This window comes from Sabethes cyaneus, chromosome 1 (genome assembly GCF_943734655.1).
Source record: "Sabethes cyaneus chromosome 1, idSabCyanKW18_F2, whole genome shotgun sequence".
Lineage (NCBI taxonomy): Eukaryota > Metazoa > Arthropoda > Insecta > Diptera > Culicidae > Sabethes > Sabethes cyaneus.
The window spans coordinates 66,538,375-66,553,431 of record NC_071353.1 but is presented as its reverse complement, the minus strand read 5'-3'; the positions used below and the strand labels follow the sequence as shown (position 1 = coordinate 66,553,431).

Sequence of the window (15,057 nt, the reverse complement as noted above, 5' to 3'; positions counted from 1 at the left end):
TTTCATCTAAGATGATTTATCTAATTTGAATTATTTTGGCATCAAATTAGAGATTTTAATGCTACAAATATATCTGCAAAATTTCAGAAGAATCGGTTTTGCCGATCAAAAGATATTAACCCTCCAACACTTGCGCCGACTTTTGTAATTCGGTTACTCGCGCGCACAATGGCCCAAAGCCAAAAAGACATGCGCATTAGAATTTTGACTGGGAAAACTTGGTTTTAAGTTTATGGAACCTTTGGAAGAATTTCTTAAAATTGAAAGTTCTATCGTCTGGTGTAATTTAAATTTTGATTAATCCCCCTAAAAGTGAAATAAAAAAATTATTTTTCTTCAGTTTCAATATAACACATTGATGTGTTCTGCAAAGTTTTAGAACATATTATTACAAGAAATTTTGTTGAATACAGTAACCTTCTATCTATTAAGCGAAGAGAGAAAAATCTTATTTATTGTATATGAATTTGTAAGATCAGTTTTTTCTATTTTAGCTCTTTTTGTAATTGTTGTATTCCTTTTTCATGTATTACAAAATTGTATAAATAGTAAAAATACACAACTTTGATGAATATAGTATACCTCTATGTTTGTTTGTTTAGATACTGTAGAACTTTGATTAAAAAAAAATGCCTTAATTTTGACCCCGACTACCAACAGATACATTTTAAACATTTTATATTTGCTGATTGTGTTGCTGCATACAGACACCATTTTTACATATGAAGAAACGAGAGAAACTTCCAGGGCTAATCGTGGTACAACTCACATGCTGATTGCTTCGTTTCTGTGATGTCAGTTTATGCTGATCTATTTGCCCAACAATTTAAAGTATTAATGCATTGAATAATTATGACATTTTGCTCATAACAAGGTAATTGAAGAATATACGTTAGTTATACAGAGATTTGTAACTTTATAACAATATGGCATTCAAAAACCTACACGTGTTGTACAAAATGCGTGTTGTACAGCGTGAGTAATCGAAGGTTAATAGAAATTGATGAAATTTATTCAAGAAAACTTTATTGATGTCAATCAAAAATAATGGCGTTACAGAAATTTATGCGTAGTTCAAAAACCTATGAACTAGACTTTTACTACGCAATGTATATGTTAAAGAATAATATTTCCTCTTATAACTTGCTTTTACTTGCACTTACTCAAATTAGTAACAACCAGCTTACCCTTACTCAGTAATTTCATGAAAAAGGATCTATCAAAATTTATAGGTGCTGCTATTTTGTTTAAATTTTGTAAACTTATTCAATTTCCAAAAATTTTATGAAAACCAACGCACCACGCAACGTTAACCAATAGATGAATTATGTTCCGAAGACGTGTCGATTTCTATCTCAAATAGCAAGTAAGACCGTATAACAAAGGTTCCTTTCACCACTAGGTGGATTAAATCGGGTTTTTACACTTTAGTCAACTGTTAACTAAAGCTCTCTGGGTACTCCAGGTGTTTCTGTAAGATTTTTTAAGTTGCTAGAGTTCCATTCTGTACTGCTCTACAACGTGGTGGAATGTTTTGAGGAAAATTCACCGGTTGTTTTTCATAAACATATAAACAAAATTATGTCAAATGGTTCCAGTTCCTACCACAAGAGGTGTGCTCGTGATGCACGAGGGGCGTCCAGATTCATTTTAAGTCAGACTTTACATATTTTATTGAGTAAGGTTTGTTGATTAAGTTACATGTCACAAATACCCGATCAGATGATTCTAACAAAAATATAACAGAATTGTAGCTCCAGTTGATATTTCTATCAAAGTGTGTTAAAAATGTGATAGCAAAACTAGCGACACACGAAATGTTTTACAAAGAATCTATCTCGTTCTGCTACTTACGTTCTGCTACTTATAACACGGTTTGTTACATTTTGGTTAAAAAGCAAGGCCGAATACTGGTTTTTATAACTCATCTTGAAATAAACTTGATCAAATTATATCATAAATTGATATAATTGTGATATGCCTAGAGCGGATTTTGTTACAATTTTTGTTATTTTAACTACTAACGAGACCAAGTTTATAACAAAACACATAGGAGATTTTGTTATAAAATACTTGTTATTTAGAACTCATCCTGTTATTAATTTGATATTTTCATTTGATCGGGATAGCTCTATAATTACTTGTTTATTGTTTATTTGTTTATTTGTTGTAAAAAATATCGTCTAACAAAGTGGTTGCCTAAATGATAAAACTAACAATACACAAACACAAAGAGCACAGTTATCTACGACGCCGTAACTTAAACGCTAAAGTGGTAGTGTTGAAATCAAATAAGTCAGCAACTGCGTTGAAACTTGCCGACATATAGCGGATAGGTTCATGTTGTCCGTACGATACACTTCGATGGGGGTAAAAACAAAAGATTCCTGGGCCTCAATGGTCTTTCCGGTGCGTACAAGTTTAGCTGCTGCAAAATACTCGAAGCATCAATTTCGCCGGACAAAACTTTTGCCACAAACACAGCTTGCGCTTCGAATCGTCTACGTTCCAGAGTCTGTATTCCAAGAAGCTGACAGCGCTCGGTGTATGCTGGTAGCTGGAATCGATTACGCCATGGGAGGAAACGTAAAGCATATCGCACGAATTTCCGCTGCACGGCTTCTATTCTTGAAATATAATTAGCATTAAGGGGGCATAGTACTTTTTCAATTTAAAAAAATCGAAATTTTTTTATTGATTATTTCGAAAGATTAACATTTTGACCATATGTGTTTCAAGTCACTTCGATTAATTCCAAAAATTGACAAAGTTACAGCTATTTATACCGCGCATGTCTGCAGCGATTACACAGCGAATAAAAACTTCAACGTCGTTTTTCTCGAAACCAGGTTTTGAAAGTCGGTACCATAAATATCTCAAGAACGGCTGAAGCAATTCTCATGATTCTTTTTTTGTTTCAAAGCCAACAAAATTATCTAGTGTTTGACCCATCCTTTTTTCGATATTACAATTTTTGTATTTTTTAGAAATGTTTAAAGCCAATTTTTTCGGCTAAAAACCTTACTTTTTATGTTTGAATGTCCGCCATTTTGTTATGCGTTCGAATTTCAAAAAAAGGGTGGTGTTGGGGATGTGGCTGGTCCTTCGTCTGGCCTTCGATAGCCGATGTTGAGTGTATGGAGAATAAGCCGGTTATTCCTTGCAACCGGATTTCCTTCCGTTGATCCGTCCCTGGATCGTGCCTTGGATGTCACCACCGAAATTGATTTAAAACACCGAGTAGTTACGGAAACACACTGTCTTTACTTAACGATTGTATATTAATAACTAGGTAATTGGCTTAATCTAAGTTAACAAAGGTTTAATTGCTTGGGACGGAGGATCGACCTCTAGCGTCCGATTTCGACCGTTAATGGGAAGCGACTGACCTCCCTCTGATCAGATTCGATCATGCAGCATCCACCCTCCTGAGATATGACGATAGCGTTAGCGGCTGCTTAGTTATGGACGTGCTCCGGTCACTCCAACTAGCTCCCTCTCGCTTATTGATTGATCGATTTTGGCTGCGTGCGTTCGGATATATATATAGAGTTACCAAACATCTTCACCCGCCCTGAAGTAGTTAGACTTCTGAAAGAAAAGGAGTGAGAGTATTCTCTTCGACGCACTGGATGACATTATTGCATTGGAACGATTACTGGCTTGACTCCGACTCCGTTGTACTCTCAACCTGAGGTAGAAAGCAAAGTTTCTCAACAGGTCGCGTGAGATAACCTGTAACAGTTTTGATTGTGACGACTCTGACGACCTCATCTGTTCCTGGATGTAGTTCGTGGATTCGTCCCAGCTTCCATCGCATTGGCGGCTGATTAGCCTCCATAATAACCACCAGTCGACCAACTTCCACCTTCACTGGCAGCTCCCAATTTTTCGTTCGGCTCTGAAGCTGTGCCAAATATTCCGTTTTCCAACGTTTCCAAAAGTCTTGCAACTGACGCTGGACTAATTGCCAATGGCTGAGACGATTCAACGGGACAGTACTGTAATCTGGTTCCGGGACGGCTTGAAGAGATTCACCAGTCAAAAAATGTGCTGGTGTCAATGGTCGCAAGTCCAACGGATCATCAGACATTGGCGTTAGTGGCCTAGAGTTTAGGCATGCTTCCACCTGCACCAACAACGTTACAAAATCCTCAGCTGACACCGGATTCCCGCCTAGGACCCGTAGTAGATGGTATTTTGTAGAACGAACGGCCGCCTCCCACAGCCCTCCAAAATGCGGGGCTGATGGCGGGTTGAAATGCCATTGAATGCCTTTCGACGAGCACTCCCTGGCCACAGCTTGTTGATGTTGAGAATCCTTTAGCAGCGCAAATAGTTCTCGTAGTTGGTTCCTAGCCCCTACAAAATTGGTCCCGTTGTCGGAATACATGTCCGATGACCTGCCCCGTCTGGCGAAAAATCTGCGCAGTGCCTGTAGGAACCGTTCTGTTGATAGGTCGGACACATGTTCCATGTGTACCGCCTTGGTGCTCATGCAAACAAATATCGCTACATAAGTTTTTATTGCAGTTTGTCGTCTTCCCGCTCGAATGTAAACAGGACCAAAATAGTCCACTCCGCATTTCACAAATGGTCTTGAAACTGTTACTCGCGCTGCCGGCAGTTCACCCATTTGCTGCCTGATAGCCCTTGGGTTTGCACGAAAGCACCTTTGACACCGATGTATAATTTTCCTCGCCACGTTTCGACCGCCCAATGGCCAAAAACGTTGCCTAACCGTAGCCAATAGTAATTGTAGTCCGGCGTGCAAAAGACTGTGATGATAATGCTGGAGTATCAATTCTGTTAATACATGTTTCGCTGGCAACACCATTGGATGCTTCGCATCTGACGACTCTTGCGAATGACCCAACCTTCCACCTACGCGTAATATACCATTTTCCGCTATCCTTGGATTAAACCACCTTAGTAACGAGTGGCGTGAAACGGCTTCACCCTTTGATAACCGTTTTATATCCTCAGCGAAAACTTCCTGTTGAACCTTCCGAACTATGATAAATTCCGCTTCTCGTAGTTCCGCCGATGTTAGAAACCCTTGCTGCACCTTTTCCTTAGGGATTTGACAATTATTTTTCCATCGTAGGCAGTATGCAGTTATTCGCAAAAGTTTAGTGTACGATGAAAATTTGGCAATGTATTCGTTAATGAAGCTGTACTCATTTACTACAGCGGAAGCTACTGTATGCCGTCTCTCTATCAGAGCTTCTTCCGAATGATCCTCCTGCCACTGAGGCCATTGATTCTTCTCCTCCTTCAGCCAGTCCGGCCCTTCCCACCACAAACTGCTTCGAATTAGTACGTCTGGAGTGACGCCACGGGAAATTAAATCTGCGGGATTACACAATCCCGGTACATGATGCCAAATATGATTTTCCGTTATAGCCTGAAATTTCGACACCCGATTAGCTATATAAGTCACCCAGCTGCTCGGGGAAGCTCGAATCCACCGTAAAACACACGTAGAATCCGTCCAAAAGTGCACTTCATAATTTGCTCCAATTGATTCCGCAACCTTCTCCCATAGTTGCGCCGTTAGCTTGGCACCGCATAATTCGAGTCGCGGTAAGGATTGTGTCTTCAGTGGTGCCACTTTAGACTTGGCGGTAAGAAGTTTAACTGTGACCTGCTTGTTTGTATCTATAGTCCTTACATATAGACAACCGCCATACGCTCGTTCCGAAGCGTCAGAAAAACAATGAATCTGGACTGATTCTGCATTTGGCGCAATCACACAGCGCGGAATGCGAATATCGTTTAGCAATGAGAGCTGGTGATAAAAGTTTCGCCAATCTGCGTCCAGCAACTCCGGCAGAGGAGAATCCCACTCCAATGGATGTCCGTTTTCGTTTCTTGCACTCCACAGCCGTTGCATGAAAATTTTGGCCAACGTAATAGTTGCACCTAAGAGCCCTAAAGGATCAAACAATGAAGCAATAATTGAAAGAACCTTCCGTTTTGTTAATGCTGGTTCAGGACATAGGTTAGCGATATTGAAACGAAATTTTAACAAATCTGTTTTCGGTAGCCATGTTAAACCTAAAGCCTTTACTGTAGAATCCTGATCCCAGTTTATACCATTAGCTGGGAGCGCTAAATTGTCTTGTGAGATATCCTTTAATACTGCCGTACAGTTCGAGGCCCATTTCCTCAATCTAAATCCGCCGCTTTCCATCATTGCATCCAGTTGCACCCTCAAGTCTATAGCTGTTGCGATGTCATTTGCCCCAGTAATCACATCGTCCATATATACATCGTTTTCGATCACCTTTGCTGCTAACGGCCAACGAAGCGCTTCATCCAATGCAAGCTGCTTCAACGTTCGCGTGGCTAGAAATGGTGCGGGTTTCGTCCCATACGTAACCGTCATTAGTTCGTAAGTTTCCACCTCGTCTGTTTCCCGAAATCGCCACAAAATACTCTGAAGCGGAGCGTCGGCAGGATTAATTTTTATTTGTCGAAACATTTTTTCGACATCCGCAACGAGCATAATTTGACGGGTCCTGCACCGAAGTATAATTGACCGAAGATCCTGTTGGATGACCGGTCCCACCAGTAGAGCATCATTAACGGAAAGCGCAGTGGAAGTCTGGCACGAAGCGTCAAAGACCACTCGAACCTTCGTAGTGGTGCTATCCTCTTTCACAACCGGGTGATGCGGCAAGTAACATCTTTTAACTGTCGTGCTGTCGTTGTCAACCTGACGCATATGAGACAGTGCCAGATATTCTGCCATGAAATCATGGTACTGTTTTCGTAGATTCTCGTTTCGAGCCAATCGTCGTTCCAATCCAAAAAATCGTTTGAGTGCTATCTCCCTCGATTCACCTAACTGTGCCAGAATGTTTTCCTTTATTGGTAGAGACACAGTGTATCGCCCGTTTGAGTCTCGTTGTACAGTAGTCCTAAAATGTTCCTCGCAGCGTGTTTCTTCTGGGGAATAATTCCGTGTGTCTTCCACTTCCTCGCAAGACCAAAACCTTTCCATTATCTTTTCTAAATTAACCGATGCTGCTACATTACAGGTGATTTGCGATGACCTGGGTAATGACGTTACTTCTCCTGACACTATCCAACCAAAGACTGAGTCGGTGAGAAGTGGCAATCCCTCGCCTAGGGAAATAGCCTTGCCAGTTTGAAAAAAGCCGAAGAATGATTGAATTCCTAGTACTAAGTCCACACAGTTCGACAGAAAGAATGTTGGATCCGCAAGCTTAATACCTTGTGGGATATCCCATCCCGTAGCCTGCACCGATGTAGTAGGCAGATTCGCTGTAACCTTTGGTAATACAAGCAAACTCATAACCTGAGAGAATAAAGTATTCCGTGACTTAATGTTGGCGCGGATCATATGTTTCACCCTGGCCGAAGTAACGCCAATTCCAACAACAGAGACATCAACCCTTTCCTTAGTGATGCTCATTTGCTTACACAACCTTTCCGAAACAAAGTTGCATTCTGACCCTGAGTCCAGCAAAGCGCGTGCCGTGTGACTTGTACCTTCATCATCCTCGATGATAACTACCGCAGTAGCTAACAAGACCCTTGACGAATGTTTTTGCGCTATGTTGGCTGACCTTACTTGCCTATCAGCAATATTTGAATCCATTTTCGTGGTTACTTCAGTATTATCCCCTTGTAGTGGGGACGCAGATGCCCCTTCCATTGAAGCCATTCTGTTGTTGCTATCCGGTTCCGTCTTGAAACAAACCATAGTATGGTGCCGGCCCTTGCACCTTTTGCACGAGTATTTCGAAGAACAATCCTTTGACTGGTGGCCCTTTCTGAAGCAGTTCCTGCAGAGTGAATGCGTTCGAAGCAATGATTCCCTACCGGCCACTGTCATTCGCTGAAATTTCGGACACGAAGGTAGCCAATGGTTCTCCAAACATGCGTAACATTTCGCAGTAGAAGATTGTACCGCATTATGGCTAGCTCGTGTAGTGAACGCCTTGTTCCTGTGAGCTTGTTCCGGTTTCGTATCTGAGCCTTTAGCAGGCATAGATTCAATTATCCGTAACCTACGGTGAAGAAACTCTGTTAAATCCTTGAGTGTGTCACTTTCCTTAGTAGACGACAACTCTTCCCACCCCCTTCGGGTGTAGGCATCCAGCCTAGAGCTTAGAATTTCGATCAATAATAAATCCTTATAGTCTGCAAGCTCGACAACTTGATCCAAGGTTTGAGTGGCCCTCTCAAATCCTTCCAGCAGCTTATGCAGTTCCGTTGCTGATTCCCTTACCACAACGGGTAATTTGAAAAGCGCTTGCACTTGCCTTCGCTTGAGCAATTTGCTATTATTATACCGCTTCAATAACGTGTCCCATGCAATCGAATAATTTCCCTTGGTTAATTTCAATGGATCAATTAATGCCTTGGCTTCTCCCTCTAGACAGCCCTTAAGGTAGTGCAGTTTTTCCACTTCCGATAGGTCTGCCTTCCGATGGATTAACGAGGTGAACAAATCTCGAAAGCTGAGCCATTCATCGATGTTGCCACCAAAACTCTGCAATTTTATTTGCGGGAGCCGCACGTGATCCCCTGATGCTACCATTGTAGTTTCGGTGCCCCTGACAGATTGTTCCAGTGTACCCGGATCTTGAAGCTCTTTGATCTTGTCCACTAAGAAAGCCTTCATCTCGTAGTAGCGATCTTCGAAAGCTATTCTGTCCTTGGTGAGTGAGTCTGCTTCTGCCTCGTAGTCCTCGTGAGTTTCTATCTCATTCATAACGTCGCCAGTTTTTTCCCATAGTTCATCTAGACGATCAAGACGAACTACTGCCTGGCTAGCCGTAGTAGTTTCATCAACAGTTTGCACGAATTTGGAAATGTTGGAAAGCGATGTTTGAAGACCTCGCAATTTAGTTTGTAACGACTTCAGGGATGGCGTCTTTTTCGCAGATGTTGAAGCAGCAGGCGGCATGATTGTACTCGTGTGAATTTGCAGGAAAAGGTAATTGGATGTAGTACTCCGAAAAATGTCTAACCTCGGCTAGACATATACTGTGTCAGCCTACCTGAGAAACTAACAACTGCACCGTCGACAAAATGATGTGCTGATCAACCCGTTGGATGATGTCCGTGTTGACCAGTCTTGTAAACCGAAATAACAATAACCAAACTCGCTGCAGTATGAAAATGTAACACCTTTACAGGAACTCAAAACCGCCTCAATGAATTCCTCCGAACAAATTTATCAGCTAAGCAAGTCAGGGCTCCGTTCCAAAAAAATTGATGTCACGTTGTCGAAGAGGAAATTTTATTTTAACGGTAGTATCCAAAATCCAGCAACGGCCGGGCATATACCAAAATGTAATTTTACCTGGAAAAACTGATTGTTGAACGTTGCCCAGCTATCAGCTTCCTATGCGATCTGCGATTCACCAAATCGCCTTCAATTTCGCTCCGAAAACGTTGATTAAGCATGCATCCATGCAAGCATGCAATTTACACCAGTTGGAGCACCAGTGCAATAATTGAGGTTGTGGACACGAGGATACAAGAATCGGTGTTAGAATCACGAAATAAATTGTCCATCGGCTGGACATAGACTATGCTCCTTACTAACCTGACAGGCCGTAGAGCACCACCGGTGACTCTACCGATGCGATCCGATGCGATGTCCTGGTTGCGCAACCTGCGCGTCCCTTTAGTTCTGCGATGGCGTCGGTTCAGTAGAACAAAGGCGCCGCTGCAGTTTGGCGATGGCGTCGTTGCAGTATAATGGATGAATAGTACAATAGCCCAATTGCTTCCCTTAGCAATGGCTACTATACAACGTGGCGTGGGTTGCCGAAATAACCGTCCAGTGATTGTTCCCGTTTCCGAAAGCGCTGCCGTTGATTGTGTCCTACAATCGTCCTCCGAGTCCTTGAAACCAATCCGGCTCGAAGGACCAGCTATGTTGGGGATGTGGCTGGTCCTTCGTCTGGCCTTCGATAGCCGATGTTGAGTGTATGGAGAATAAGCCGGTTATTCCTTGCAACCGGATTTCCTTCCGTTGATCCGTCCCTGGATCGTGCCTTGGATGTCACCACCGAAATTGATTTAAAACACCGAGTAGTTACGGAAACACACTGTCTTTACTTAACGATTGTATATTAATAACTAGGTAATTGGCTTAATCTAAGTTAACAAAGGTTTAATTGCTTGGGACGGAGGATCGACCTCTAGCGTCCGATTTCGACCGTTAATGGGAAGCGACTGACCTCCCTCTGATCAGATTCGATCATGCAGCATCCACCCTCCTGAGATATGACGATAGCGTTAGCGGCTGCTTAGTTATGGACGTGCTCCGGTCACTCCAACTAGCTCCCTCTCGCTTATTGATTGATCGATTTTGGCTGCGTGCGTTCGGATATATATATAGAGTTACCAAACAGGTGGGTCAAACACGAGATAATTTAATATTCTTTCATGTCGTTTTGAAATTTTTCAATTCGGATAAGCCCCCCAGCGCCAATCCATGGTACCGCAAATCATGTTTTTTTCGAATGATCATGTTCAAGGAGGCGTAGGGGAGAGGGGAAGAGGTGCAAATATAAGTATAAAGTGCAATGTTTAGCAAGCAATAAACCCGAATCGATTCGCTTTTCGCGTTATCGAGAAAAAAATATTTGAAATAAGGCAAAAAATATGGTGTAAAAAATACTATGCCCCCTTAAAAGGATACCAAACGACCGAGTTGGTCTCAAGAAGAGATCGCACAAGGCAACAACAAAGCGATCGAAGGCACACAGGATCGCGAAATTCCTCAGCTATCTTAAACATAAATCCAAGTTGCCGATTCGTCTTGGCGATTATTTCATTGTAATGTGGGCCAAATGTAAGCGGGGTATGCAAGGTTACATCCAAATCACGAACCAGGTTTACTCTAGCACCTGCTTGACCACACCTTGTGTAATTAAATATCACTGGGCTGGATTTTCGGTGAAATGAAATCACACAGCACTTCTCGATACTAACAGTAAGTAGATTTCTGGAACACCACTGCATGAAAATGTCTACTAAACTCTGGAGTTCTAAACAGTCTGCGGTACTCCTGGCAATCCTAAACAATTTGATATCATCTGCAAATAGCAAGTGGTAAACGTCTGGAATCAAGGCTGATATATTGTTAATAAACAGCATGAAGAGCAGCGGTCCTATATTGCTGCCCTGCGGAATACCGGAAAGATTCGAAAAACATTCAGATTGTTGATTGCCAATCCTCACACATAGCATTCGATTTAACAGGCAGGATCGAAACCATCGCACAAGCGCAGAATTAACTCCAAGTTTCTCCAATTTCGCCAGTAATGTGCTATGGTCAACCCAATCGAAAGCAGTTTTCAAATCCGAATAAACCGTATCAATCTGGGCACCTAGGCTCATGGTTTGTAAGCATATTGCAGTAAATTGTATAAGATTTGTTGTAGTCGAGCGTTTGGGATAGAATCCATGTTTGCCTAGTGAGACGTAGTGTTTACAGCTTGTAAATAGGGCATCGTGTATAATTATTTCAAACACATTAGAACATGCTCTTTGCGCATGTTAGATCTCTATAATTTTTTACATCTCGTTATTTTATTGAAACAGGTACCTAATGTGTTTAAATCTGTGTAGCTTGATGTTAACCTACGGATTTCATTGGTAAAAAGAATAAAGGCCGGAACGTTTCCCCGATTGCCACCCACCTCGTTGGACTTGTCCAGAACAACACCTTCATACATATCTTTGCACCTACCGTTGAGGCCGTGACTGTGTGACATTTAGAAAGCGCGCGGTGGCTCGCTATTGTAGTAGTAGTAGTGAGGTAGTAGTAAGGAGGAAATCCACCATCATTTCAAGGACTTGCCAGTGTATGTGGGTAGACTTACAGTAGATCCAAATTTGATTATCAAATGAATATCACACTAATGCTGTTATAGAAGGACCAAAAGGGGTTGGGCGGACCCACAAGCAGAGACACTTGTGCGCATTCCGGGGTTTTAAGATGTTCCTTCCAACATTAGGATCCTTCCATGTAATAATCAATTTCGCTGTACCAGCTTTAACCCACGTGATGGCTTGTTTGTGAGAAGAAGAACTTACATAACTGTTTCAGACCTTAAGGACTCCGGTTGGCAATCCACTCCATCATCCAGCCTTCCACAATTATGCTGTTCATGGCAATGATATTTATATTATAGTATATAGTAACGTTATAATAATATTCTGATAATAGTTCAAGGTCATACCTTCATGTTTGAGTTTTACCTACATCCCGCTAAGTAACTTCCCCTTTTGTAGTCCTCTAGGGCCAATCCCTCCCTTTCCACTCCACTTGAGCTAAGCACTAATCTACAAAAAAAAACAACCTTGGGGAGAGATTTGGTTATTATTGTTCTATTCTTACAAATACTTTTCTGTCTTTTTATAATTGTATTTTTCAATTTTTTATTTATTTTGCATATATTCTTAACTGGTTTTCATATGTATAATTAATTTTATTTCCGTATTTCTCATTATTGTTTAGGTTTCTTTGTTTTATATATATCTTAAAATTATATGGTTATTATGTACTCATAAATTCATGTACATGTAAATGAATACATACATTTTTATAGATAACCTAATTTTATAATATTCAGTTTACTTATTAATTGTCTATTGTTAATTTGTTTAACAGTGTTATTTGCATTTCTCGTACTTTATGATGTACTCCGCTTCATTATCGGATCTTCTGTTACTATCGCCCCAATAGTCTGAAAAAATTTCATTTTATTGTTAACAAAATCAGCTTGAAGTGCTTGGTATCTATTTCGTTTAGGTTTGCTTTGTTCATTTAAAAATAAAAAATAAGAAAACTTATCCAATTTAATTCTACTATGTGTATTTTATTCAATGACAGAAACGTATTTCGCCTACGACTTGCAGGCTTCCTCAGTGTCTGTTTTGTTCATTTGTTTGTTGATTAATTCGCAGTGATTAATCAATGCTTGATCAATGATTTAATGCACACTTTCATTTTTAGTCTGTTTTGTCTACCGGATGTAGATTGGGGTTTTCCTTTTATGGTTGTTCTTTCAAGTATTTAGTATTGTTTGGTGTGTATTTGTCAGTATTATTGTTATGATGTTGAATAAGAACTTGTGTTTTATATTTTGTGATTCCGCTTTTTTTTTAATTATGTTGTTTTATTTTTGATTGTATGATTTTGTATTTGTCGTCGTTTTATTGATTGATATTTTTATTTATTTCGTATCTTACCGGAAACCCCAGGCCGGATTTCCCTTGCTTTGTTGTTGCAATATGCAGATGTTGTTATGTTCTCGCTTGTACCGATATTATCAATATTTAGTATGTATTTAGTAATTTTCAATAATATAAAAACATATAGGTACTTGTGATGGAAGGTGAAATTAATATGGATATTTTGCTTACCAGTACCGCTGATCCAATATGAATAGTTACACTATACTTTCCTTTTTTCTAACTCTCGCAACGAAAGAAAACATAATGCAAAATACAATACGCAACCGCTCGCGTCATTCGCTTCACACACACACGTATACGTAACACATCTTCGTCGTCAAAGCGATCCAAAAAAGACGCTCACCCACGAGAAATATTAAAATTACTGTTTGAAATTCTTTATTTCAGGCCCTTAGATCCATTTAGCACTGCAACTCCACCCTGGATTACATGATAAATACACTAAATTACATTTTAGACACTTTTAGATATTAAATAGGCACTAAAACACTGCAAATTTCAGCAACTGCCAAGGGCCAGTCGATACTAGAACCGCTCTTGCTGAGCTTGCGAAGCAGACTGGCGCGCGGTGGCTCGCTATTGTAAACAAATACGTTTACATTGTGCAAGATAATAAACGTGAAGCAGCCGTGAACGTTTTTGCTGATTTGAGATAGAAGCAACAAACTGTGTCAATGCTAATATATCATCCGTAAAAGGCTGCCGGTTGATATCTTCCGGGACTTCCGGGTTCATAGTATGTTAAAATAGGACTCATAGTAGTATGTGGGGTAGGTGCACTGAATCCTTTAATCCATTTTTTTTAATAACGACACAACAAATATAAATTAATGTACGCGTCTTCCACTTATCTTTGCATAAATTTTGGGTTCATTTGCAAACAAATATTTTATTTTTTGTTCAAATATTTTTAGCCTGAGGCTGTAGCACGAATGCTGATCGCTAATTAACATTTAGTTCTATGTTATTTATTGGATGTTGCCAATACATAGCTCTGAATCACAGAACAGAAGTGGAAGTAGAAATCCAAACACGTACATGCTACTTTCTACAGATACTAGCGAACCTGGCGGTAGCGAGTCACTTTTTTCCGCGAAAACACACGAACATGTACGAATGCACACGAAAGCATATGAAAGCTGCTATATGCAGCGAGCGTTCTGCTTCTATTGCTGTTATTCGCTTCTATGCGAAACCCTTCCCAAAGCAAAATAAAAAAATAAAAAAAATAAATTATTTGACGAATTGGTAAAATTGAGGACATCAATTTTACCAATTCGCCAAATAATTTCTTTTAAGTCTACCAAAAATATGCAAAAAGGCTTTGGATTCATCAACTGTCGAAATATGGCTTCTGGCGAAATATGGATCCTCTACCCTATTTAGGTAATGATGGTAATGAAAAACCACAAGTTTTAATAACGTCTTGAGCCAAGAGTGTATTTAAAAAAGAGTTTTATTTTTAGACTGTTGAAAGGTCCATCCAACCAACATTAAAGGGAGACACTGTACCTATCTGCGCAGTCCTAAGCGAAATTTGCGTTTATGTTCCGTGACGCAAACCCTTCTACTTTTGACGTAGGACTACGTCTTACGGCAAGTTTTGAGATAGGGTGTCATTCCAAAAAATCGAAAAATGCGAGCGTCACGAAAAATGAAAGGTTTTGAGCGCTAATAGCTCAGCGGTTTTCCAATCGATTTTCAATATTCTTACACCAATCGATCGGAAAATCTTCTAAGAATTGACCCAAATGAAGAAAAGTATGGATTCTTGATGTTGAACTATTGAAAAATTGAAAA

The 15,057-nt window shown here is 40.4% G+C and overlaps 2 protein-coding genes across 4 annotated transcripts in view; one reads left to right on the top strand and one right to left on the bottom strand.

Annotated features, from left to right (window-relative positions):
- The window catches only part of LOC128732850 (cadherin-87A), a 473,132-nt gene that overhangs the window by 310,175 nt on the left and 147,900 nt on the right, over positions 1–15,057 (top strand). The window lies entirely within an intron of this gene.
- Positions 3,656–8,944, bottom strand: LOC128745777 (uncharacterized). The gene has a single exon (XM_053842854.1). It carries the CDS (start codon positions 8,942–8,944, stop codon positions 3,656–3,658), a length of 5,289 nt encoding a protein of 1,762 aa, XP_053698829.1.

Coding starts and splice junctions, on each gene's coding strand:
- LOC128745777 (XM_053842854.1), bottom strand. CDS start 8,944: ATGCCGCCTGCTGCTTCAACATCTGCGAAAAAGACGCCATCCCTGAAG.